The sequence below is a fragment of the Lagenorhynchus albirostris genome, chromosome 1, assembly GCF_949774975.1.
Source record: "Lagenorhynchus albirostris chromosome 1, mLagAlb1.1, whole genome shotgun sequence".
NCBI classification, from domain to species: Eukaryota; Metazoa; Chordata; class Mammalia; order Artiodactyla; family Delphinidae; genus Lagenorhynchus; species Lagenorhynchus albirostris.
This window is the reverse complement of record NC_083095.1, coordinates 110259-136335: the sequence shown is the minus strand read 5'-3', so window position 1 is coordinate 136335 and position 26077 is coordinate 110259. Positions and strand designations below refer to the sequence as shown.

The 26077-nt window shown below is 45.5% G+C and overlaps 1 pseudogene and 3 gene segments (V, D, J or C); all 4 read right to left on the bottom strand.

Annotated features, from left to right (window-relative positions):
* Positions 1-4430: 4430 nt before the first annotated feature.
* Positions 4431-4997, bottom strand: LOC132515187 (immunoglobulin heavy variable 4-59-like). The segment is given in 2 exon segments: positions 4431-4834; positions 4919-4997. Coding segments are annotated over 2 exon segments (471 nt in total).
* Positions 4998-10202: 5205 nt separating this feature from the next.
* LOC132516906 (immunoglobulin heavy variable 3-23-like) lies at positions 10203-10721 on the bottom strand. The segment is given in 2 exon segments: positions 10203-10519; positions 10624-10721. Coding segments are annotated over 2 exon segments (363 nt in total).
* Positions 10722-18300: 7579 nt separating this feature from the next.
* LOC132515142 (immunoglobulin heavy variable 4-59-like) lies at positions 18301-18846 on the bottom strand. The segment is given in 2 exon segments: positions 18301-18704; positions 18789-18846. Coding segments are annotated over 2 exon segments (450 nt in total).
* A 5274-nt stretch (positions 18847-24120) lies between these two features.
* Positions 24121-24587, bottom strand: LOC132516278 (immunoglobulin heavy variable 3-23-like; annotated as a pseudogene).
* Positions 24588-26077: the final 1490 nt, after the last annotated feature.

Below are 26077 nucleotides of genomic sequence, written 5' to 3'. Positions count from 1 at the left end.
CTTTTACCTTCACACAGGTCAGAAGGTGAGATACAGAGATAGTTGCAGACGTGTGTGTGTATACGTGGGGTAGAGCACACAGACATATTTCCAAGGTCTATTAGCTTATGCGTCTAGAGGCAACGTCGCCAGTGGACAGGACACCAGCATTAGTGTCCTAATACCCACCCTTCTGGTTGTTAATGGTATTGTCCAGAAAAGGATCCACGACTCATGTGAGGCCTGGCTAATTCCAGGGCCACAGAAGAGAATACACATGCTTATCCTGCAGATTCTTGTGGCACCAGAGAGTAAGGAAGTGTTCACACCAATGGATGGGTGCCCGTAAAGAGGATACAGGAGACAGTCTGAAAGAGCTCCTCATGGGTGACAAGCTGTAACAATTAAAGAAGCAAGGAAAATGCCTTAGTATATAACCTTAACACAAGTTCTGAAACAAGTATCTTGATTCATACTTATATAAAGAGATTGAATAAATATATCTAATGGGGAAGGTAGGATAAATCTCCCGTAAGGAATAACTTCAGGAACCTCATCATGGTCATGCTCCCTTCAAGAAGGTGAAATTAACCCTCCATCCCTGCAAGCGTCCTGGTGTAGGGACGTGGCAGAAATTATGGGTGTCTTTGAGTTTCATGATGAATCTTTAGTTATAATATCTCAAACATCATTCATAAAATAAATTTGTAATTTTTCTGTACCCATTAAAAATTCTGTCCTGAAAACAACAACAGCAACAGTAACAAAAACTTCACTGAGAAGGGAATTAGGCACAGACTTGGAGAATCTGCTCTCTAATATCATATTTATAAAGGACTTGTATCATGAATATACAGCAAATTCACAGCTCAACAACAGTAACAAAAAGTGAAAATAATGAACCCTGTGCCAGTGATCTGAAGATACTTCCGCAAAGAAGAGATAAAAGGTTTTAACACGATTCTTCATTAAGGAAACATAAAATAACACCATGACGAGATACTGCTACTCACTTATTACAACAGTTAAAGGCAAACTAATAAGCAATTCAAAGATTGGGGATGATGTGGAGCAAAAGGCCCCTCATCCGCTTGCTGGAAGGATGCCAGTGGCCGCCAATTGGAATATATTTGTCAATTTCTCAGAGAGAAAACCAGACACCCACCATGGGATTGAGGAGTGAGCTGGAAAAGTATTTACCAAATTTGTTTGAATATTTATGTTTGTTCAAATAACTTCATACGGGTGCTTGTATCATCTTTACACCTTCCAGCCTTTACCACTCCCTAAAAATGGGTTATGTAGTCAGTTTTTATGGTTATTTTCCATACGATGATTATATACCTGTTTCTGTTCCCTTTTATCTATCTCTCTATTTTATCTAAATATCTATTATCAATCACCACACTAGATAACAAGGTGCAGGCAACACAGCCTACATGTTACAGCCCAGCCTGTGTCCCGACATTTCCAAAGGTCCCGTGAGCAGAAAATGCCTGCAGTGCTGTATGGACATCAATTTCCGAATATCAACATGACTCATTCTATTCAAGTGAAAGGCATTGCATCAGACAGGACTGGAGAGGTTGTCAGGATGAGAGGAATTGGAAATCCATCTGATGGAATCCATCTGGTGGAGAGCAGATTTAAAGTTCAACAGTAAAAATTATCTATGTCATTAAAAGATTAAAAACTTGACAACTAATAACAGAAAGTAGTAACCTAATATTCAAGTAAAGGTCTCAAGAAGAAATATATCTGTGCAGCTCTTCCAAAGATAGATGGGGAAAGACAGACAAGCCTGAATCCATGAAAAACGTCTCAAGTTTAGAGACAAGAAAGTTTCCTGTAATCACTGTGGATGAGGCTTTCAAGGGCGGCAATGATCCAGTGGAGAAACCACAGCTTCTGAGAGAGAATCCCTCCATCCCAACCTCTGCACCTGCCCTGAAATGGGTCCTCTTGTTTCCAGATGACCCTGAGCGCCCCCTGGTGGTTGGAGCGGCCCCTGCAGGGAGGGTCGTGTCTGGACTCATCCTGACTTCTCACTGGGCCTCCTGGGACAGTAACACAGGGCTGTGTCTTAGGTCATCACGGAACTGAGCTGCAGGGAAAACTGAATTTGTGAGCTGTCTCTGGAGGTGGAGAGTCATTTCTGGAGAGACATCTTGTATGCTGTGCTATTTCCCAGAACCAAAGCACCCCAGTCTCCTCAGCGCTTTCCCTGGGGGCTGAGGGATCCAGTCCCAGCAGCCAGCACTGTTTGTGATGGAGAATCCAGAGACTGAGCTGGTAAGGGAGAGGGTCTTCAATAGTCCTGGGCCCGATTCCTGCACCGGCACCTGGGACACGACACCTGGGGAAGGGGAAACAAGGAGACATCCAGTTCACAGATGTCACCCCATAACTCCACCTTCCTCAGACCCAGGAGATGCTCACAGCTGAGGGATGCCAGCAAGAGGAGGAATGACCAGAAGATTTTCATGTTCATTTTGATCAATGCTTTGACTTTCAGAGAGTTATGTCAGTGAAGATGAGAACCCTGACTCTGAGTAGCACAGGTGCTGTGCTTTCCCCTTGAGCCTGGGTGTGATGTGCAGGAGAGAAGCGTGTCTCCATATAAAGATGGTCACGGCTGGTCCTTCTCTAGGGCTATGGAGGAGGGTGCTGGTTGAGATCCAGGGTGGACACCGCTTCATGTCACCTCTGAAGAATGGGTGATGTTTCTTTTCCAGTACGATACTTACATTTCCATATATGTCTATCTGCATCTATATTATAGGTGTACTCGTTGGCTAGTGTGGCCATTACAGAATAACAGACTGGGTGGATTAAACAACAGCAATGGATTCCTCTCAGGCCTGGAGGCAAGAAGTCTAAGGTCACGGTGTCAGCAGGTTTGGGTCCTTCTCAGGCCTTTTTCCTTTGCTTGCAGATGGACGTCTTCTCACTGAGTCCTCAGATGGTCTTTTCTCTGTGTGTCTGTGTGCATCCCAGCTTTACTTGTGTGTTCATTATTCCTCTTCTTAAGTGTGACAAAGAGCCCTGACCACCCCTTAGGCAACAGGCTCCTTGCAATTCTCTTCTCAACTAGTATTGACCTGTGGGCTTCTGTGTTTATATGTGCATGGCCAGGTTTTATCAAGAGCTCTGCTAAGTGAGAATAATGAGGATCCCCTACTCTTGAACTCTGATCACCGTCAATATTTGATCAAATCCTTCAAACCTCCCATCACCCACATGGTATCTGACCACCCTGGTCGCCCTTTGGCAAGAATCCTTTTGAGTCTATTTAACCAGAATCCCCTTAGCTTGTATTTCTTCTCTTAATAATTTCCAGTCCACTCCACCCCACCGCCTTCTTGGCCATAAGCCCCCCACTTGCCAGGCTGTATTTGGAATTAAGGCAAGTTTCCAAGGCTGCATCCCATATGCAGCAGCGAGTTTTGTCTTCAGGTTTCCGATGAACTTTATATTGGAGACATGAGTATCATTTCACCACCCATGGCCATATAACTCATGACTGAATGAAGCTGATGTCTCATGTACATTTTCCCTAGGTCCACTCACAGCCATTTGTGCGTAGGGACACTAGACTTTCCTCAGCCCTATGCCTGGGACTACTTTAAACAATTGCCAAGAATCACAGAAATGTGAAAAGCATGACACTAATTTGACCCCCAAAAGTGCTCAATTACAGGATGGGAGTTGAAACAAGAAAAGAGAGCATCACCTTGACTGACCTCAGCTGAGAATGTGTGTGTGTGTGTGTGTGTGTGTGTGCACTTGTGTGTTGCATGATTCAAACAAGCAGCTGCATTGTAAATGTCTGTGAATGACCACAAAATGACAGTATTTATTTTGTGGTGCTCATAAAAGCTAGAAGTAGGTGAATTTGCAGATTTGGAATCTGTGAATAATGAGGATAATTGCACGTGCAGTATTGGAGCACTCTGGCATTAGAGTCTATGACACTGCCTGCTGCAGAATTCAGAATGCTTGTGCAGGTTGCCTGAAAGCAGGACGGTGTGTCTCTTCCTTCCACATCTACAAAAGCAAAACAACAATTAATACTGTTTAAAAGTCTCATGTGCACTCTCAGGATATTTACACGTTTCACGAACTTCAGGCTGAAATTGAAAATTATGGTGAGCCGCAGGGTTCTTCTGAGCTCCTTTGAGAAAAAGGTAAATAAAGAAATGAAAAACAACCTTAATTCTTGAGTATTAAATGTGTCTGTGCATATGAATATATATATACACAACTATAATAAAAATAAAAATTAAGCAAATATGTACATGCACAAAAATTTTCTAGACACTTCATAATCCACAACAAAGAAACATTAGGATACAGAACAGGGTCTCTGGTAGAGGTCCTGGGCTGGAAGGGGAAAGTACAGGTTCTAACAAGAATTCCCTCCCAGCCCATATATGCACCTGCTGCAGGTCTCAGCACTGTACTTTTTGGGTCCTGTGCGACCTCTGGTGGTAATGGGCCTCCGTGCAGGGAGGTTTGTGTCTGGGCTCACACTGACTTCCCCTCACTGTGTCTCTCGCACAGTAATACACGGCTGTGTCCTCAGTTGTCAGGCTGCTCAGCGACAAGTAGACTTGGCTCTTGGAGGTGTCCCTGGTGATGCTGAGCCGGGACTTAAGAGTTGGGTTATAATCTGTGCTTCCACCACCATATATCCCCCCAACCCTCTCCAGCCCCTTTCCTGGAGGCTGTCGGACCCAGGCTACAGCACTGCTGGTTAATGAGAATCCAGAGACAGTGCAGGTGAGGGAGAGGGTCTGTGAGGGCTTCACCAGGCTGGGTCCCGACTCCTGCAGCTGCACCTGGGACAGGACACCTGTGGACAGAGAGAACCACGGTGACTCATGGGCTCAGATGCAGCTTCCCCACGTGTTCACGTCTGAATCCCTGAGACACTCACCTCTGGGAGCTGACACCAGGAAGAGGAAGAACCACAGTGGATTCATCTTCTTGCAGATGAGATTCATGAAGCCCAGAAAATCTATTCAATCATGAGGAGAAACCCGAATTTAAGTGAACTGGTACTTTGTTTTTACCTTGTGACATAAGGGGATGTTTGCATACGGGAGGGACCAGTCTATAAAAATCGGAAAGTAGTGAAGGGAGGTCCCAGTCTCTGGGGCTCCACCTGAGGAGGGTGCTGACTGTGCCCTCAGAGAACTCAGCTCCCACCTGGTGTCCCCTCCCTATGCCTGCGGGTCTCTTTGTCCTAGAATCAGCTGTGCTCAAGGATTAACCGCAGATTTGGGGATAGACTTTAATCCCGTGGATGTTTATATTTCACATAAATACCCATCAAACATTCAGGGTCCTCCAAGATGTCAGACACAGACTCTTGTTTTTTCCTTTCTGCATTACCTCATGTTTATATCCTGGTTGCGCAAGTATTTGAGACAAACCATACATGTAATAATGACATTGAATTCAGACAAAGTCAGGTAAAATTTAATGTTTATCATAATTCACAACGGATTTCGTGTGTCCCTTAACTTGGGTGAACATTTCTTCACCTGAAACAGTTTAAATATTATCAAGAATTGCTCTGGAGGTGGATTTACTCTTAACAACTAAACACACCGTGTATTTTGTGGACAAGGTACTCATTCTTGCTGAGATGGTCATGGATCCCAGCACTGCTGACATGGCCAGTAGCCAGACCTGCCTGTTTCCTGTGCATAACTGAGTGTCTGCAGGAACACCGCGAGCTTCAGGGTCCCTTCCTTGCGGGTGGACGTTGAGGAATCCCCAGGGCTAGCAAAGTCTAAGAACAGACAGCTCCTGGAAGCTCCTCAGGACTCCAACATGCTGGGCAGGTGACCCGGTCACAGTGCACAGACTCACTCCTTCTAGAAGTGTTCATTTGTAACTCTGTCACAGCCAGTGACATCGGAGCTCAGGGAACACAGTTCCCACTGCACTGGGTGAGAGAACATGCATGATTCTGGAAGTAAACCTTCACAGTGAATGGCTTGCAGAGTATGAGGGTGTCAGAGTCAGAGGAAAGTTCCCACCTCAGGAAGCAGGTTCCATTGAAAAGTCCACCTGAGAGCAGGTCTCCAGAATCCCTGGGTCAGTGAGTCCTGGGACTATGTCTGAGGTCACATCAGGATGTGGTGCTGGAGAGCAGAGCACAGCTCCATCGCATCTCGCTGTGGGCACTGAGGATGTGGCCTCACCATCTGCATTTCAGTCTGCAAGGATGTAAACTGCGGATCACGATGGTAATGGTATGTCTGAAATTTATAGTGGGGTTGCCAGGGGTGCTGAATGTTGACCTCAGTGATGTTATCTCTCCTGGGAACCAGAAAGACCAATGTGAGTCCCCATCTCTGACTGACACCCTGTACATGTAGCCCTGGCTCCACTCCTGCCCTGAGAGGTCACACCTGTGGGTCTGGGGCAGGTCAGCTCTCCCTCAGCCCAGTGATTTCACCTGTACACTGACTGATGTCAAGCCTGCTGCCTATGAGAAGATATTTACTCCATACAATTTCATGAACAGAGTACTATACTTCTTCTAGCTTTTCCAATAATATTTGCAGAGTAAATTAAATTCTAAAGATCTGCCTGCTTGAATGTCAATAATAGGAGAACCAACAAACGTAATATGGGCAAGAATCACAGGACACGTCTACACCCTGTTGTCAGGACCTGAATATTGAGCTGATACGCTGTGGGATAGGATAATGGAAGGGATGGCATCTAAAACCTAGAACCAGGTGGGCCCATTATTCAACAGGTGGAAGAAGGGCCTGCATTTGTACAGATGCCCCAGCATGTGACCTGCCCTTCTTGAGATGGTGGATTAGAGGAGATCCAGCCAAATTCGTGTTAACATAGAAGGATATATAACAGGTGTCTTTATGTTTCAGTGGGTGGGGATGTGTTGTTAGGGTCTATTGAACCCTAGGAAAAATGTGTTAGGGCACCCGGACTAAAAAAAAGTTATTTTTCCTTTGTGGAGCTAATTGGAAGGAATTATGTCTGGAGTGAGATCATATGGTAATTCTGGAAGGAATATCCATTAGAGATGCCCAGTGGGTGATGGGAAATGAAGTGGGGAGACTTAAGTCATATTGCTCTGCTGGTTACCAGTGATGGTCACAGCAAAAGGGCCTGACCATCATGATGGGAGGGAGAAGGGCTGATGGTGGTGGGTTCATGGGGGCCACGTGGACAGGTCCTTCTGATGGTCTCTGTGTTTTCCCTTATAAAATCTTGAGGGTATAAGCTCAGAATGAGGTGTGGACTTCAGGAGCATTGAGACCAGATGGTTTAGGTCATTTTGTACCTTTGCTGGAATCATTGAGCAATGAAGAAGCAGGAACTATACTTGGAAATCAGCGGCGTCCTCATGTGATGTTAGGTTTTTTGCCTTAGATGTTACTGAAAGTAGAGACATTCGCTGTGTTCACATTACATCTTCTAGATCCACTTGGAATCCAGTTTCAAATGTGAGGGATGTAGATGAAACATTTATTATGAAACAATGTGGTATCTAATTTTTAAGAGGTATAAGTCAAAATTATGGAAATGTGTTACTGAAATTGTAATTGTCAAACTCTTCTCTGGGGCAAAATAAATTAAAATCAATAATAAAAATTCAAGGTATTGATTGTGTTTTCAACCGTTGCTAAATCCATTGAATGTTTCGAGTTAAAATCATTCATAAACTCAGATCCGTCACGGGTAAACTTTATTGTTACGATATGGTCATTCTAACTTTGGACAGGGTAACCCAAGCGCTGACACTACCTGGACCACCATCAAAAAATGTTCTGAAACATAACCTGGTTCTTACTCCTCCTTGGGCCCCTGGTTACAATAATTCTTTTACTGATCTTTGACCCCTGCCTTCTTTTAACCAACTTGTTTAGTTTGTTCTCTCTAGAACACAGCAGTCTTCTAGACAAGATGACAATAATGCAAAGATTCCAGCCACTCCTCAGAACAGGTCCTGCCAAGATAAGAAGTCACCCTGGGGCCCCTTAACAAAGCAGAGCTCTGGGCTTCCCTGGTGGCGCAGTGGTTGAGAGTCCGCCTGCCGATGCAGGGGTCACAGGTTCGTGCCCCAGTCTGGGAAGATCCCACATGCCGCGGAGAGGCTGGGCCCGTGAGCCATGGCTGCTGAGTCTGCGCGTCTAGAGCCTGTGCTCTGCAGCGGGAGAGGCCACAGCAGTGAGAAGCCCGCATACCGCAAAAAAAAAAAAAAAAAAAAAAGAAGGAACAAGGTTTGTTCATAGAGGCTTCCAGGCTTGAATTCCCCATGCCTGGTGATAAGAGTGTCCCTCTGCAAAGGAAAGCATGGTCCGGCTGCTTGGTCCCGAAAAGCCAATAAAGAGGCAAAGTTGGTGAAAGGAAAGTTTGTTTTATTTTGGCTGCCTGCACCCGGGGGTGGGAGACTGACTTCTCTCCAAAGGCCACCCCGCACTGAGCATCTGTGGGAAAGGGCTTTTATAGGCGGAAGGAGGGGCTACGGGCAGAAACGGCAGAGTCAGCTGTGACAGTCATCTTGCAGTTGGTCATGTGGTGGTCTGATCAGCCTCCTCTTGATTGTTTTAAGTAGAGTTACTCTTCAGGTCCAGGGTCGGTTTGTTCCCGTTTCTTTGAGGCCAGTTCTTGCAATTGTGGCAGCTTATGTCATGGCTACAGTCTGGTCATCATGCAGTTAACTTCTTCCTCCTGGTGGGAGTTTCAGTATCTATAAGACAGCTCATGGGACATGGACAAGAATATTATCTGCAGCCCTTGAGGAGGAACTAAAGGTCCTTGATTTGCTTAATGAGCAAACTATAATTATTTAGTCTTGTTGGACAGTTTTCCCTTCTTTCTGCATTTGCTCGCTTCTCTGATTAAACTTATTCTTTGGCTAAATATTTTTCCACAGAAAAATGGCAGGTGGAAAGCATGAGATGAAGGACGATTTCATTTCCACGCCTAGATGTGGGGAGAGCACCTTTCACATGGGAGGTTTGTTTCTGGCTTCAGGGTGACAGGGAGGAAGTTCAGCATGTCCCTCTGCACTGGCTCTGTCTTAAGTCAATTTGAGGCATATTTTCGGGTGACCTACCCTGGGCGCCAACACTCAGGGCCTCTTTTATTATTTTGTTTCTACATATGCACACCAAGCATGTGATATAGGTAATGATTTACTTGAATCCTACAAGTGTGAAGCTAAACTGCAGCCTGGACTTGGCACGTGATGTGCTGGAGAGCACACATCAGGACACAGTGAGACCTCCTGTCGAGGCCTGGGCTTCTCCACCCTGGACCTGGCCTCCCCTGCAAAGGTTGCTGGACAGACGTGGGCCTGCCTGTAGGTCGGCAGGACTCTTCGTGGAATGAGAACCTGAATGATTTTCCTTCATTTTTGTGCTCACGTAAGATGCTGTGGTGAAGAAAGGAGAATAGATCTGTTTTCAGCAGCTTCTGAAAATTCATGTTATTATCCACCTGACTCTAAACTTTCCCGACCAACTACATATGTGTCTATCGGTAATAGCTTTGACGATGAATATTTTTCCTAAAATATACTGCACAATAGAACAGGATACAGGTATGATTTAAGCGTATAGGGATTCTGTTGGGCCTGGAAGCAAGGAGCACATGTAGAAACACCCCCACCCACGTCCCCTCTAACTGGCATCTTTCCCAGCGACTCCCTGAGGATCCGGGCCTGCTAAGCTCACTTATGCTTCTCATGCAAGAGGTTAGCAGGCAAGTCAACAGCCAGCATCCTGGCAGGGACAGCTGGTCTACAGTAGGGCAGGGCTGAGATATCACAATGAGGAAGGAAGAATATGTTTAACTCTTTATACATCCGCTGGGATAGTTTTGAAACGGGTCAATTTAGACAAGATTTAGACAAGGGAAAACCTGAATATATAGCTTTGAATGTTGGAATTTCATATATGACATTGTTTCCCCATTTTCGAAAAGTCTTTCTAATTGAGAGACTGAATGTGTAACTGAAGAACCATGGATGAGTACAGAGAGGTTCCCCAGGGAAAACTGCTATATGGAGAGGAAACCCCAGACCCTTAGAGGAAAGCAGCCCTTAACTACCATCTGCACCTGCTCCTGGGGCTGAACCACACAGCAGTTGTATGTCCTGAGTTCCCCCTGCATCCCCCCTCCTCCCTCCCTGCAAGGAGGTTTGTGTCTGGGCTCACACTGACTTCCCCTCACTGTGTATCTTTCACACAGTAATACATGGCCGTGTCCTCAGATCTCAGGTTGTTCACTTGCAGATACAGCGTGTTCTTGGAGTTGTCTCTGGAGATGGTGAATCGGCCCTTCACAGAGTCTGCATAGTTTGTGTAACTACCACTATAACTAATAGCTGAGATCCACTCCAGCCCCTTCCCTGGAGCCTGGCGGACCCAGCTCATGGCATAGCTACTGAAGGTGAATCCAGAGGCTGCACAGGAGAGTCGTAGAGACCCCCCAGGCTTCACCAAGCCTCCCCCAGACTCCACCAGCTGCACCTCACACTGGACACCTGCAAACACAGAGACATCCTGGTCAGGAGACTGTCACCCATCAACTGAATCCCTCACTCACATCCACTCACATCCTCAGTGTCTCTTGCTCTCCATAAATTACCTTGTAAAATAGCCACAAGGACAACCCAGCTCAGCCCAAAGTCCATGGTGAGTGTTCTGTCTTGAAACCCGAATGGGAGCACGTGGGAATCCGGGGCTGGAGCTCCTCTCCCAGAGCTGCAGGGTCAGGGCTGGGGCTGCTTTATATCAGCAGAGGAAGGACCCTATTTGCATGACCTTCTAGTATATAAGAGGCTATGTCGTTGAATGTCCTCAGAAAGGGCAGGGTCTCAGAGGAGGTGTGAGAGTCTTGGATTTTGTGGTGTTGGTAGCAACTGGGAAATATAATTTTCATTGTGTGATTGTTCCAGAGTAAACCCTTAGGATCCATATGTCATCTTACATATGCACTCACATCCCGTGATGTAGCTGTCATTGTTACCCTCATGTTAGAGGTGTAAACTACACCCAGAGGAATGGAGGGTGTGTGTAGTGAGTGTCCAAGGAGATACATGGGGTGAGCGTGAGATCCAGCATCTGCACCTGAGCTCTGGGCCAGGCTGCTCCCTGGAACCTACTAGAGGACAGAGTTGGAGTTTCCGGGTGAGGTTTGCAGATCCCCCTCCTATAATGAGGTCATGATGACTTTGCTCTCTTCTCGTGTTTACCTAAAACATATGGAGAGGTTCAGGGTTGATGAGAAGTATTTTCAAGAGTCTCTTTTGTTTCAGTATCTTCCCTTCACTCCTTCCCTCCCAAGTCATACATTTCTTTATTTGTAATTACTTTAACGAGGTTCTTGACATGAACACTGTGATGAATACTGACGGAGGCATAAGCATTATCAGGAGAGAACAAATCAATTCCTCTCATTATTTTCAGTCGTTTCTGCGTTTCCGCCTTCCTGTCCCTTCTTATCTTCCATCCTGTCCCCACATCACCGTTGATCTTCCCTTGTTACTGCAGGTTACTTTTCATTTTCTAGAATTTATAAAAATCGGAACATAACATATGTTAAAATAAAAAATATATATAAATATTATTATTGTTATGGCTTATTTTACTCAGCACAAATATTTGCGAATACTCTCATGTTTTTTTGTGTACCAAGAATCCTGGTTTTAATAACAGGTTGCATTTAAAGAATGATCATAGCATGATTGGCTTATTTATTAAGCTGATCTGTGATATTGGAACTCTTTCCAGTGTCTGGTTGTTACAATAAAGCTGATACTCGTCTTGGAGACGCAGAGAGATGAGAAGCTGAGAAAATGCTTCTTATTTAGTGTTCTTAAAACAGCCTCAAAATGGGCCACGTTGCACATTATCAAAATCTCACCAATATATCAGATAATTATAGAACGAAGACAGCAGCAAATTTAAATCTTGGAGAGAGACAAGTGCTCACAGAATAACAAAGACTAAGAATGTTAATCCTGACATAGGCTGCTGAATGGATTAAAAACTACTACAAGATTAAACTAGAAATGGATTCTTTGAGGTCGAGTGTGGTTACGGTGTAATAGTGTCCCAAGGTCTCCTAAGTAACTACCTCGCCAGTGTCAGCGTGGTCCTGCTAAAGTGTGAGTCAGATGGTGTTACCTCTATACCGACACATATGTGTCTTCCTACCTGGGACAGCCCAGGATTCCTGCCTGAGCTGTTAGGTCCTCCTGCATCCTGGGGAGGAGGACCTTGGCCCTGGACTTGGATCTGCACTGTTTCATAGCATCTCCGCTCACAGTGTGACCTTTGTCCCCTCATCCAGTCCCACTGTGCCATATACTTACCACATATGAAATAGGATCGCACGCGGAAATGAATAAGAATGTTCCAGGTGCTGACTGACGCAGAAAACCCTGCCACAACCCCTGACAGTTTCTACTGACAGCAGCTCTTTATTTTGTTCACCGTCTCTGCTTAGGGAGGGCCTGGAGGAGAAGCCCATCCTGCCCCATGCAGGCTCGCTGTGAGAGGCTCAAGTTCACCTGCAGGACCTGCACCTTTGATGCACACTCACGTGTAAGGGAGGGTGACCCTGACTGTAGGCTGGGGGCTCAGCCAGGTCTGAGGGCTGGGCCTTGTGTCCACCTCGTGTGGACATTGCCTGGGCTCTGACTTCCTTTCAGCACGATGCCTGGGTCAGCTGAGTGGTCTCTGTATCAGAGCCCTTCCTCAGCGCAGTCACTCACACACCTAGACAGAGCTTAATGTAAGACCCCAACGTCATGCTCGTAATATTTACATAAGTGACTTGAAACTTAGAGCTCCATCATCGACTGCCCATGAATTATTGTGGTCTCTTCGTTTACAGTTGAGAAAAATTGGAAGCCACAAATACGTTCTTCCATAAATTAGTACATAAACATGCGTGATGTATCCATGCTGTGAAATTGTATTCAGCGATCTAAATATTAAACTATTATACCATGAAACGACATGAGAGAATCCTAAATGCATACTGCTAATTAAAAAATCGGTCTGGGGCTTCCCTGGTGGCGCAGTGGTTGGGAGTCCGCCTGCCGATGCGGGGGACGCGGGTTCGTGCCCCGGTCCGGGAGGATCCCACGTGCCGCGGAGCGGCTGGGTCCGTGGGCCATGGCCGCTGGGCCTGCGCGTCCGGGGCCTGTGCTCCGCAGCGGGAGAGGCCACAGCGGTGAGAGGCCCGCGTACCACAAAAAAAAAAAAAAAAAAAAAAAAAAAAAAAATCGGTCTGAAAATGTTCCGTTTCATCTATTTCACCTTTGGGAAAAGGCAAGTCTATATATAAACCAATAAGATAAGCATTTAGCAGGAATTTGAGAGAAGGTTTTTCATAAGATAAACATGGACAATATTTAAGGATAGTGAAATTCTTCTCAATGAAATTGCAGTGGTGGAATCATTGCACTATGAATTTGTCAAAATATATACAGTAATAGGAGAACCTTTTTAATATAAATATAAATTTCATTTAGAAGTTCAGAGACTGAAGGATGGAACGATGCACACTGTATACATGATACCTAATATCATAGTGAATCTATGAATTAACATGGCTGGAGAAGGTGGGTCCTAAGTGACTTTGGAAATGAGTGGAGTCTGAAGGCTAAGTTCTAAGCCACTGCACGTAAGCACTAGAGCCTGGTGGATAACGGTATTTCCATCAGGAGTCAGGCTAAGCATTCAGTTACTACTGTGCATGTGGAATTGAACAATTAGTAGCTGAATGGCATCGATGGAGCCAGGCTTCTCACTGTTGGATGGAACGTAACAGACAAGCAAGGTGGAAAATCTGGATTTAATCATGTGTTGTTGCACTAGGATTGGAGATGTAAGAATTGTCTCACATTTACCTTAACACAGGTCAGAAGGTGAGATACAGAGCTAGTTGCAGACATGTGTGTGTATACGTGGGGTAGTGCACACAGATATATTTCCAAAGTCTTTTAGCTTATAGGGTCTAGAGCCAATGCTCCCAGTAGACAGGACACCAGCATTAGTATCCTAATACCCAATCTTCTGATTCCTATTACTATTCTCCAGAAAAGGATCTGCAACTCAGCTGAGGCATGGCTAATTATATGGCCAGATAAGAGAATACACATGATTGTCCTGCAGATTCTTGTAGCACCAGAAAGTAAGGAAGTCTTCACACAAATGGATGGGGGCCTGTAAAGAGGATACAGGAGACAATCTGAAAGAGCTCCCCGTGGCTGACAAGTGGTCACAATTACAGAAGCAAAGAAAATGCCTTAGTATATAACCTCAACACATGGTATGAAACAAATACCTTGACTCGTACTTATATAAAGAGATTGAATAAATATATCTAATGGGGAAGGTAGGATAAATCTCCCTTAAGGAATAACTTCAGATACCTCATCATGGTCATCCTCCCTTCAAGAAGGTGAACTTAACCCTCCATCCCTGAAAGTGGCCTGGAGTATGGACATGGCAGAAATTATGGGCGCCCTTGAGTTACATGATGAATTTTTAGATACAATACACCAAACATCATTCATCATATAAATTTGTAATTTTTCAGTATCCATTAAAAATTCTGTTCTGAAAACAACAATAGCAACAGTAGCAATAACTTCACTGATAAGGGAATTAGGCACAGATGTGGAGAATGTGCTCTCTAATATCATATTTATAAAGGACTTGTATCATGAATATACAGCAAATTCACAGTTCAACAACAGTAACAAAAAATGAAAATAATGAACCCTGTGCCAGTGATCTGAAGATACTTCCGCAAAGAAGAGATAAAAGGCTTGAACAAGATTCTTCATTAAGGAAACATAAAATAACACCATGATGAGATACTGCTACTCACTTATTACAACAGTTAAAGGCAAACTAATAAGCAATTCAAAGATTGGGGATGATGTAGAGCAAAAGGCCCCTCATCCGCTTGCTGGAAGGATGCCAGTGGCCGCCAATTGGAATATATTTGTCGATTTCTTAGAGAGAAAACCAGACACTCACCATGGGATTGAGGAGTGCGCTGGAAAAGTATTTACCAAATTTGTTTGAATATTTATGTTTGTTCAAATAACTTCATACGGGTGCTTGTATCATCTTTACACCTTCCAGCCTTTACCACTCCCTAAAAATGGGTTATGTAGTCAGTTTTTATGGTTATTTTCCAGACGATGATGATATACCTGTTTCTGTTCCCTTTTATCTATCTCTCTATTTTATCTAAATATCTATTATCAATCGCCACACTAGATAAGAAGGTGCAGGCAACACAGCCCACCAGTTACAGCCCAGCCTGTGTCCTGACATTTCAAAATGTTCTCTGAGGAGAAAATGCCTGCAGTTGCTGCATGGACATCAATTTCCGAATATCAACATGACTCATTCTATTCAAGTGAAAGGCATTGCATCAGACAGGACTGGAGAGATTGTCAGGATGAGAAGAATTGGAAATCCATCTGATGCTGGAAAGCAGATTTAAAGTTCAACAGTAAAAATTATTTATGTCATTAAACGATTAAACACTTGACAACTATTAACAGAAAGTAGTGACCTAACCTTCAAATAAAGGTCTCTTGGAGAAATATTTCTGTGTGGCTCTTCCTAAGATAGATGGGGAAAGACAGACAAGCCTGACTCCATGAAAAAGTCTCAAGTTTAGAAATAAGAAAGTTCCCTGGAATCATTGTGGATGAGGCTTTCAAGGGCGGCAATGATCCAGTGGAGAAACCACAGCTTCTGAGAGAAAATGCCTCCATCCCATCCTCTGCACCTGCCCTGAAATGGGTCCTCTTGTTTCCTGATGACCCTGATCGCCTACTGGTGGTTGGAGCGGCCCCTGCAGGGAGGGTTGTGTCTCGACTCACCCGGAGTTCTAACTGGGCCTCCTGGGACAGTAACACAGGGCTCTGTCCTAGGTCATCACGGAGCTGAGCTGCAGGGAAAACTGAATTTGTGAGCTGTCTCTGATGTGGAGAGTCATTTCTGGAGAGACATCTTGTATGCTGTGCTATTCCCAAAACCAAAGCACCCCAGTCACCCCAGCCCTTTCCCTGGGGGCTGAGGGATCCAGTCCCAGCAGCCAGCACTGTTTGTGATGGAGAATCCAGAGACTGAGCTGGTAAGGGAGAGGGTCTTAATAGTCCTGGGCCCGATTCCTGCACCAGCACCTGGGACACGTCACCTGGTGAAGGAGAAACAAGGAGACACCCAGTTCACAGATGTCATCCCATAATTCCACGTTCCTCAGACCCAGGAGATGCTCACAGCTGAGGGATGCCCACAAGAGGAGGAATGACCAGAAGATTTTCATGTTCATTTTGATCAATGCTTTGACTTTCAGAGAGTTATGTCAGTGAAGATGAGAACCCTGACTCTGAGTAGCACAGGTGCTGTGCTTTCCCCTTGAGCCTGGGTGTGATGTGCAGGTGGAAGCATGATTCCATATAAAGATGGTCACAGCTGGTCCTTCTCTAGGGCTGTGGAGGAGGGTGCTGGCTGAGATCCAGGGTGGACACGGCTTCATGTCACCTCTGAAGAATGGGTGATGTTTCTTTTCCAATACGATACTTACATTTCCATATATGTCTATCTGCGTCTATATTGTAGGTGTACTCGTTGGCTAGCGTGGCCATTAAGAATAACAGATTGGGTGGATTAAACAACAGCAATGGATTCCTCTCAGACCTGGAGGCAAGAAGTCTAAGGTCACGGTGTCAGCAGGTTTGGGTCCTTCTCAGTCCTTTCTCCTTTGCTTGCAGATGGACGTCTTCTCACTGAGTCCTCAGATGGTCTTTTCTCTGTGTGTCTGTGTGCATCCCTGGTTTACTTGTATGTTCATTATTCCTCTTCTTAAGTATGACAAAGACCCCTGACCACCCCTTAGCCAACAGGTTCCTTGCAATTCTCTTCTCAACTAGTCTTGACCTGTGGGCTTCTGTGTTTATATGTGCATGGCCAGGTTTTGTCAAGAGCCCTGCTAAGTGAGAATAATGAGGATCCCCTACCCTTGAACTCTGATCACCCGCAGTATTTGATCAAAGCCATCAAACCTCCTGTCACCCACACGGTATCTGACCACCCTGGTCTCCCTTTAGCAAGAATCCTTTCGAGTCTATGTACCAGAATCCCCTTAGCTTGTATTTCTTCTCTTAATAATTTCCAGTCCACTCCACCCCACCGTCTTCTTGGCCATAAGCCCCCACTTGCCAGGCTCTATTTGGAATTAAGGCAAGTTTCCAAGGCTGCATCCCATATGCAACAGCGAGTTTTGTCTTCAGGTTTCCGATGAACTTTATATTGGATACATGAGTATCATTTCACCACCCATGCCCATATAACGCATGCCTGAATGAAGCTGATGTCTCATGTATATTTTCCCTAAGTCCACTCACAGCCATTTGTGCGTAGGGACACTAGACTTTCCTCAGCCCTATGCCTGGGACTACTTTAAACAATTGCCAAGAATCACAGAAATGTGAAAAGCATGACACTAATTTGATCCCAGAAAGTGCTCAATTGCATGACGGGAGTTGAAACAAGAAAAGAGAGCATCACCTTGACTGACCTCAGCTGGAAATGTGTGCGTGTGTGTGTGTGTGTGCGCGCGCGCACATGTGTGTTGTGTGATTCAAACAGCCGGCCACATTCTTAATGTCCGTGAATGATCACAAAATGACAGTATTTATTTTGGGGTGCTCATAGAAGCTAGAAGTAGGTGAAATTACAGATATGGAATCTGTGAATACCAAGGATAATTGCATGTGCAGTATTGGAGCACTTTGGCGTTAGAGTCTATAACACTGCCTACTGCAGAATTCAGAATTCCTGTACAGGTTGCCTGGAAGCAGGACAGTGTGTCTCTTCCTTCCACATCTACAAAAACAAAACAACAGTTCATACTGTTTAAAAATCTCATTTGCATTGTCAGGATATTTACAAGTTTCACGAACTTTAGGCTGAAATTGAAAATTATGGTGAGCCGCAGGGTTTTTTTGAGCTCCTTTGAGAAAAAGATAAAGAAATGATAAACAACCTTAATTCCTGAGTACTTTCTGTGTCTGTGCATATGAATATATATATACACAACTATAATAAAAATAAAACGCAAATATGTATATGAACACAAAATTTTCTAGACACTTCATAATTCACAGGAATGAAACATTAGGATACAGAAGAGGGTGTCTGGTGGAGCTCCTGGGCAGGAAGAGGAAAGCACAGGTTCTAACAAGCATTCCCTCCCAGCCCCTATATGCACCTGCTGCAGGTCTCAGCCCTGTACTTTTTGGGTCCAGTGCGACCTCTGGTGGTAATGGGCCTCCGTGCAGGGAGGTTTGTGTCTGGGCTCACACTGACTTCCCCTCACTGTGTCTCTCGCACAGTAATACACGGCTGTGTCTTCAGTTGTCAGGCTGCTCAGCGATAAGTAGACTTGGCTCTTGGAGGTGTCCCTGGTGATGCTGAGCCGGGTCTTAAGAGTTGGGTTATAATCTGTGCTTCCACCACCATATATCCCCCCAACCCACTCCAGCCCCTTTCCTGGAGGCTGTCGGACCCAGGCTACAGCAGTGCTGGTTAATGAGAATCCAGAGACAGTGCAGGTGAGGGAGAGGGTCTGTGAGGGCTTCACCAGGCTGGGTCCCGACTCCTGCAGCTGCACCTGCGACAGGACACCTGTGGACAGAGAGAACCACGGTGACTCATGGGCTCAGATGCAGCTTCCCCAAGTGTTCACGTCTGAATTCCTGAGACACTCACCTCTGGGAGCTGACACCAGGAAGAGGAAGAACCACAGTGGATTCATCTTCTTGCAGATGAGATTCCTGAAGCCCAGAAATTCTCTTCAAGCATGAGGAGAAACCCGAATTTAAGTGAACAGGTACTTTGTTTTTACCTTGTGACATAAGGGGATGTTTGCATATGGGAGGGACCAGTCTATAAAAATCGGAAAGTAGTGAAGGGAGGTCCCAGTCTCTGGGGCTCCACCTGAGGAGGGTGCTGACTGTGCCCTCAGAGAACTCAGCCCCACTTGGGGTCCCCTCAATATGCCTGGGGGACTCTGTGTCCAGGAATGAAATGATGCTGAAGGGCTAGTCAGGAAGTCAGCTGTGCTCAAGGATTAACGACAGATTTGGGGAATAGACTTTAATCCCGTGGATGTATATATTTCACATAAATACCCATCACACATTCAGGGTCCTCCAAGATGTCAGACACAGACTCTTGTTTTTTCCTTTCTGCATTACCTCATGTTTATATCCTGGATGCGCAAGTATTTGAGACAAACCATACATGTAATAATGACATTGAATTCAGACAAAGTCAGGTAATATTTAATGTTTATCATAATTCACAACGGACTTCGTGTTTCCCTTAATTTGGGTGAACATTTCTTCACCTGAAAGAGTTTAAATATTATCAAGAGTTGCTCTGGAGGTGGATTTACTCTTAACAACTAAACACACCGTGTATTTTGTGGATAAGGTAGTCATTCTTGCTGAGATGGTCATGGATCCCAGCACTGCTGACATGGCCTGTAGCCTGACCTGCCTGTTTCCTGTGCACAACTGAGTGTCTGCAGGAACACCGCGAGCTTCAGGGCCCCTTCCTTGCGGGTGGACGTTGAGGAATCCCCAGGGCTAGCAAGGTCTAGAACAGACAGCTCCTGGAAGCTCCTCAGGACTCCAACATGCTGGGCAGGTGATCTGGTCACAGTGCACAGACTCACTCCTTCTAGAAGTGTTCATTTGTAACTCTGTCACAACCAGTGACATTGGAGCTCACGGAACACAGTTCCCACTGCACTGGGTGAGAGAACATGCATGATTCTTGGAAGTAAACCTTCACAGTGAATGGCTTGCAGAGTATGAGGCTGTCATGGTCAGAGGAAAGCCCCCACCTCAGGAAGCAGGTTCCATTGAAAAATCCACCTGAGAGCAGCTCTCCCGAGTCCCTGGGTCAGTGAGTCCTGGGACTGTGCCTGAGGTCACATCAGTAAGTGGTGCTGGAGAGCAGAGCACAGCTCCATCGCATCTCACTGTGGGCACTGAGGATGTGGCCTTACCATCTGCATTTCAGTCTGCAAGGATGTAAACTGGGGATCACGATGGTAATGGTATGTCTGAAATTTATAGTGGGGTTGCCAGGGGTGCTGAATGTTGACCTCAGTGTCATCAGTGATGTTATCTCTCCTGGGAACCAGAAAGACCAATGTGAGTCCCCATCTCTGACTGACACCCTGTACATGTAGCCCTGGCTCCACTCCTGCCCTGAGAGGTCACACCTGTGGGTCTGGGGCAGGTCAGCTCTCCCTCAGCTCAGTGATTTCACCTGTACTTTGACTGATGTCAAGCCTGCTGTCTATGAGAAGATATTTACTCATACAATTTCATGAACAGAGTACTATACTTCTTCTAGCTTTTCCAATAATATCTACAGAGTAAATTAAATTCTAAAGAATCTGCCCGCTTGAATGTCGATAATAGGAGAACGAACAAAAGTAATATGGGCAAGAATCACAGGACAAGACTGGACCCTGTTGTCAGGACCTGAAAATTGAGCTGATATGCTGTGGGATAGGATAATGGAAGGGATGGCATCTAAAACCTAGAACCAGGTGGGCCCATTATTCAGCAGGTGGAAGAAGGGCCTGCATTTGTACAGATGCCCCAGTATGTGACCTGCCCTTCTTGAGATGGTGGATTAGAGGAGATACAGCCAAATTCATGTTAACATAGAAGGATATATAGCAGGTGTCTTTATGTTTCAGTGGGTGGGGATGTGTTGTTAGGGTCTATTTAACCCTAGGAAAAATGTGTTAGGGCACCCGGACTAAAAAAAAGTTATTTTTCCTTTGTGAAGCTAATTGGAAGGAATTATGTCTGGAGACCAGATTATATGGTAATGCTGGAGGGAATATCCATTAGAGACGCCCAGTGGGTGATGGGAAATGAAGTGGGGAGACTTAAGTCATATTGCTTTGCTGGTTACCAGTGATGGTCACAGCAAAAGGGCCTGACCATCGTGATGGGAGGGAGCAGGGCTGATGGGTTCATGGGGGCCATGTGGACAGGTCCTTCTGGTGGTCTCTGTGTTTTCCCTTATAAAATCTTGAGGGTATAAGCTCAGAATGAGGTGTGGACTTCAGGAACATTGAGACCAGAGGTTTAGGTCATTTTGTACCATTGCTGGAATCACTGAGCAATGAAGAAGCAGGAACTATACTTGGAAATCAGCGGCGTCCTCATGTGATGTTAGATTTGTTGCCTTAGATGTTACTGAATGTAGAGACATTCGCTATCCTCACATTACATCTTCTAGATCCACTTGGAATCCAGTTTCAAATGTGAGGGATGTAGATGAAACATTTGTTATGAAACAACGTGGTATCTAAATTTCAAGAGGCATAAGTCAAAATTATGGAAATGTGTTACTGAAATTGTAATTGTCAAACTCTTCTCTGGGGCAAAATAAATTAAAATTAATAATAAAAATTCAAGGTATTGATTGTGTTTTCAACCGTTGCTAAATCCATTGAATGTTTCGAGTTACGATCATTCATAAACTCAGATCCGTCACGGGTAAAATTTATTGTTACGATATGGTCATTCTAACTTTGGACAGGGTAACCCAAGTGCTGAGAGTGCCTGGATAACCATCAAAAAATGTTCTGAAACATAACCTGGTTCTTATTCCTACTTGGGCCCCTGGTTACAAAAATTCTTTTACTGATCTTTGACCCCTGCCTTCTTTTAACCAACTTGTTTAGTTTGTTCTCTCTAGAACACAGCAGTCTTCTAGAAAAGATGACAATAATGCAAAGATTCCAGCCACTCCTCAGAACAGGTCCTGCCAAGATAAGAAGTCACCCTGGGGCCCCTTAACAAAGCAGAGCTCTGGGCTTCCCTGGTGGCGCAGTGGTTGAGAGTCCGCCTGCCGATGCAGGGGTCACGGGTTCGTGCCCCAGTCTGGGAAGATCCCACATGCCACGGAGTGGCTGGACCCGTGAGCCATGGCCGCTGAGCCTGCGCGTCCGGAGCCTGTGCTCCGCAGCAGGAGAGGCCACAGCAGTGAGAGGCCCGCGTACCACAAAAAAAAAAAAAAAAAAAAAAAAAAAAAAAAAAAAAAAAGAAGGAACAAGGTTTGTTCATAGATGCTTCCAGGCCTGAATTCCCCATGCCTGGTGATAAGAGTGTCCCCGTGCAAAGGAAAGCAGGGTCCGGCTGCTGGGTCCTGAAAAGCGAATAAAGAGGCAAAGTTGGTAGAAAGGAAAGTTTGCTTTATTTTGGCTGCCTGCACCCGGGGGTGGGGGACAGACTTCTCTCCAAAGTCCACCCGCACTGAGCATCTGTGGGAAAGGGCTTTTATAGGCGGAAGGAGGGGCTACGGGCAGAAACGGCAGAGTCAGCTGTGACAGTCGTCTTGCAGTTGGTCATGTGGTGGTCTGATCAGCCTCCTCTTGATTGTTTTAAGTAGAGTTAATCTTCAGGTCCAGGGTCGGTTTGTTCCCGTTTCTTTGAGGCCAGTTCTTGCAATTGTGGCAGCTTATGTCATGGCTACAGTCTGGTCATCATGCAGTTAACTTCTTCCTCCTGGTGGGAGGTTCAGTATCTATAAGACGGCTCATGGGACATGGACAAGAATATTATCTGCAGCCCTTGAGGAGGAACTAAAGGTCCTTGATTTGCTTAATGAGCAAACTATAATTATTTAGTCTTGTTGGACAGTTTTCCCTTCTTTCTGCATTTGCTCGCTTCTCTGATTAAACTTATTCTTTGGCTAAATATTTTTCCACAGAAAAATGGCAGGTGGAAAGCATGAGATGAAGGACGATTTCATTTCCACGCCTAGATGTGGGGAGAGCACCTTTCACATGGGAGGTTTATTTCTGGCTTCAGGGTGACAGGGAGGAAGGTCAGCATGTCCCTCTGCACTGGCTCTGTCTTAAGTCACTTTGAGGCATATTTTCGGGTGACCTACCCTGGGCGCCAACACTCAGGGCCTCTTTTATTATTTTGTTTCTACATATGCACACCAAGCATGTGATGTAGGTAACGAGACACTTGAATCCTACAGATGTGAAGCTAAACTGCAGCCTGGACTTGGCACGTGATGTGCTGGAGAGCACACATCAGGACACAGTGAGACGTCCTGTCAAGGCCTGGGCTTCTCCACCCTGGACCTGGCCTCCCCTGCAAGGGTTCCTGGGCAGAGGTGGGCCTGCCTGTAGGTCTGCAGGACTCTTCGTGGAACGAGAAGCTGTGGGACTTTCCTGCATTTTAGTGCTCACGTAAGATGCTGTGGAGAAGAAAGGAGAATAGACTTGTTTTCAGCAGCTTGTAAAAATTCATGTTATTATCCACCTGACTCTAAACTATCCCTACCAACTACATATGTGTCTATTGGTAATAGCTGTGACGGTGAATATTTCACATAAAATAATCTGCGCAGTAGAACAGGATGCAGGTATGATCTAAGCGTACAGGGATTCTATGGGCCTGGAAGCAAGGAGCACATGTAGAAACACCCCCACCCACGTCCCTCTAACTGGCATCTTTCCCAGCGACCTCCTGAATATCCGGGGCTGCTCAGCGCACTTATGCTTCTCATGCAAGAGGTTAGCAGCAAGTCAACAGGCAGCATCCTGGCAGGGACAGCTGGTCTACAGTAGGGCAGGGCTGAGATACCATAATGAGGAAGGAAGGGTATGTTCAACTCTTTATACATCCGCTGGAATCATTTTGAAACGGGTCAATTTAGACAAGAGTTAGACAAGGGAAAACCTGAACATATAAATTTAAGTCTCTGCCTTTCATATATGACATTGTTTCCCCTATTTCGAAAAGTCTTTCTAATTGAGAGACTGAATGTGTAAGTCAAGAACCATGGATGAGTACAGAGAGGTTCCCCAGGGAAAACTGCTATATGGAGAGGAAACCCCAGACCCTTAGAGGAAAGCAGCCCTTAACTACCATCTGCACCTGCTCCTGGGGCTGAAACACACAGCAGTTGTATGTCCTGAGTGCCCCCTGCATCCCCGCTCCTCCCTCCCTGCAAGGAGGTTTGTGTCTGGGCTCACACTGACTTCCCCTCACTGTGTATCTTTCGCACAGTAATACATGGCCGTGTCCTCAGATCTCAGGCTGTTCATTTGCAGATACAGCGTGTTCTTGGAGTTGTCTCTGGAGATGGTGAATCGGCCCTTCACAGAGTCTGCATAGTACGTGTTACCACCACTACTACTAATACTTGAGATGCACTCCAGCCCCTTCCCTGGAGCCTGGCGGACCCAGCTCATGGCATAGCTACTGAAGGTGAATCAGGAGGCTGCACAGGAGAGTCGCAGAGACCCCCCATGATGCACGAAGCCTCCCCCAGACTCCACCAGCTGCACCTCACACTGGACACCTGCAAACACAGAGACATCCTGGTCAGGAGACTGTCACCCATCCACTGATTCCCTCACTCACATCCACTCACATCCTCAGTGTCTCTTGCTCTCCATAAATTACCTTGTAAAATAGCCACAAGGACAACCCAGCTCAGCCCAAAGTCCATGGTGAGTGTTCTGTCCTGAACCCCGAATGGAGCACGTGGGAATCCAGGGCTGGAGCTCCTCTCCCAGAGCTGCAGCGTCAGGGCTGGGGCTGCTTTATATCAGCAGAGGAAGGACCCTATTTGCATGACCTTCTAGTATATAAGAGGCTATGTCGTTGAATGTCCTCAGAAAGGGCAGGGTCTCAGAGCAGGTGTGAGAGTCTTGGATTTTGTGGTGTTGATAGCAACTGGGAAATATAACTTTCATTGTGTGATTGTTCCAGAGTAAACCCTTTGGACCCATATGTCATCTTACATATGCACTCACATCCCGTGATGTAGCTGTCATTGTTACCCTCATGTTAGAGGTGTAAACTACACCCAGAGGAATGGAGGGTGTGTGTAGTGTCCAAGGAGAAACATGGGGTGACCGTTAGATCCAGCATCTGCAGCTGAGCTCTGGGCCAGGCTGCTCCCTGGAACCTACTAGAGGACAGAGTTGGAGTTGCCAGGTGAGGTTTGCAGATCCCCCTCCTGTAATGAGGTCATGATGACTTTGCTCTCTTCTCGTGTTTACCTAAAATATATGGAGGGGGTCAGGGTTGATGAGAAGTATTTTCAAGAGTCTCTTATGTTTCAGTATCTTCCCTTCACTCCTTCCCTCCCATGTCATGCATTTCTTCATTTGTAATTACTTTAATGAGGTTCTTGACGTATAATAAAGCACACACACTCAGAATGAACACTCTGATGAATACTGACGGAGGCATAAGCTTTATCAGGAGAGAACAAATCAATTCCTCTCATTATTTTCAGTAGTTTCTGGGTTTCATCCTTCCTGTCCCTTGTTATCTTCCATCCTGTCCTCACATCACCGTTTATCTTCCCTTGTTCCTTCAGGTTACTTTTCATTTTCTAGAATTTATAAAAATCGGAACATAACATATGTTCAAAACTATATATATATATATATTTATTGTTATGGCTTATTTTAGTCAGCACAAATATTTGTGAATACTCTCATGTTTTTTTTTAAAAGTCTCACCATATTTTTTTATTATTATTATTATTATTTTTAGATGTTTGGGGTAGGAGTTTATTAATTAATTAATTTTTGCTGTGTTGGGTCTTCGTTTCTGTGCGAGGGCTTTCTCTAGTTGTGGCAAGCAGGGGCCACTGTTCATGGCGGTGCGCCGGCCTGTCACTATCGCGGCCTCTCTTGTTGCGGAGCACAGGCTCCAGACGCGCAGGCTCAGTAGTTGTGGCTCACGGGCCCAGTCGCTCCGCGGCACGTGGGATCATCCCAGATCAGGGCTCGAACCCGTGTCCCCTGCACCAGCAGGCAGACTCTCAACCACTGCGCCACCAGGGAAGCCCAATACTCTCATGTTTTTGTGTGTATCAAGAATCCTGGTTTTATTAACAGGTTGTATTTAAAGAATGATCATAGCATGATTGGCTTATTTATTAAGCTGATGTGTGATATTGGAACTCTTTCCAGTTTCTGGGTG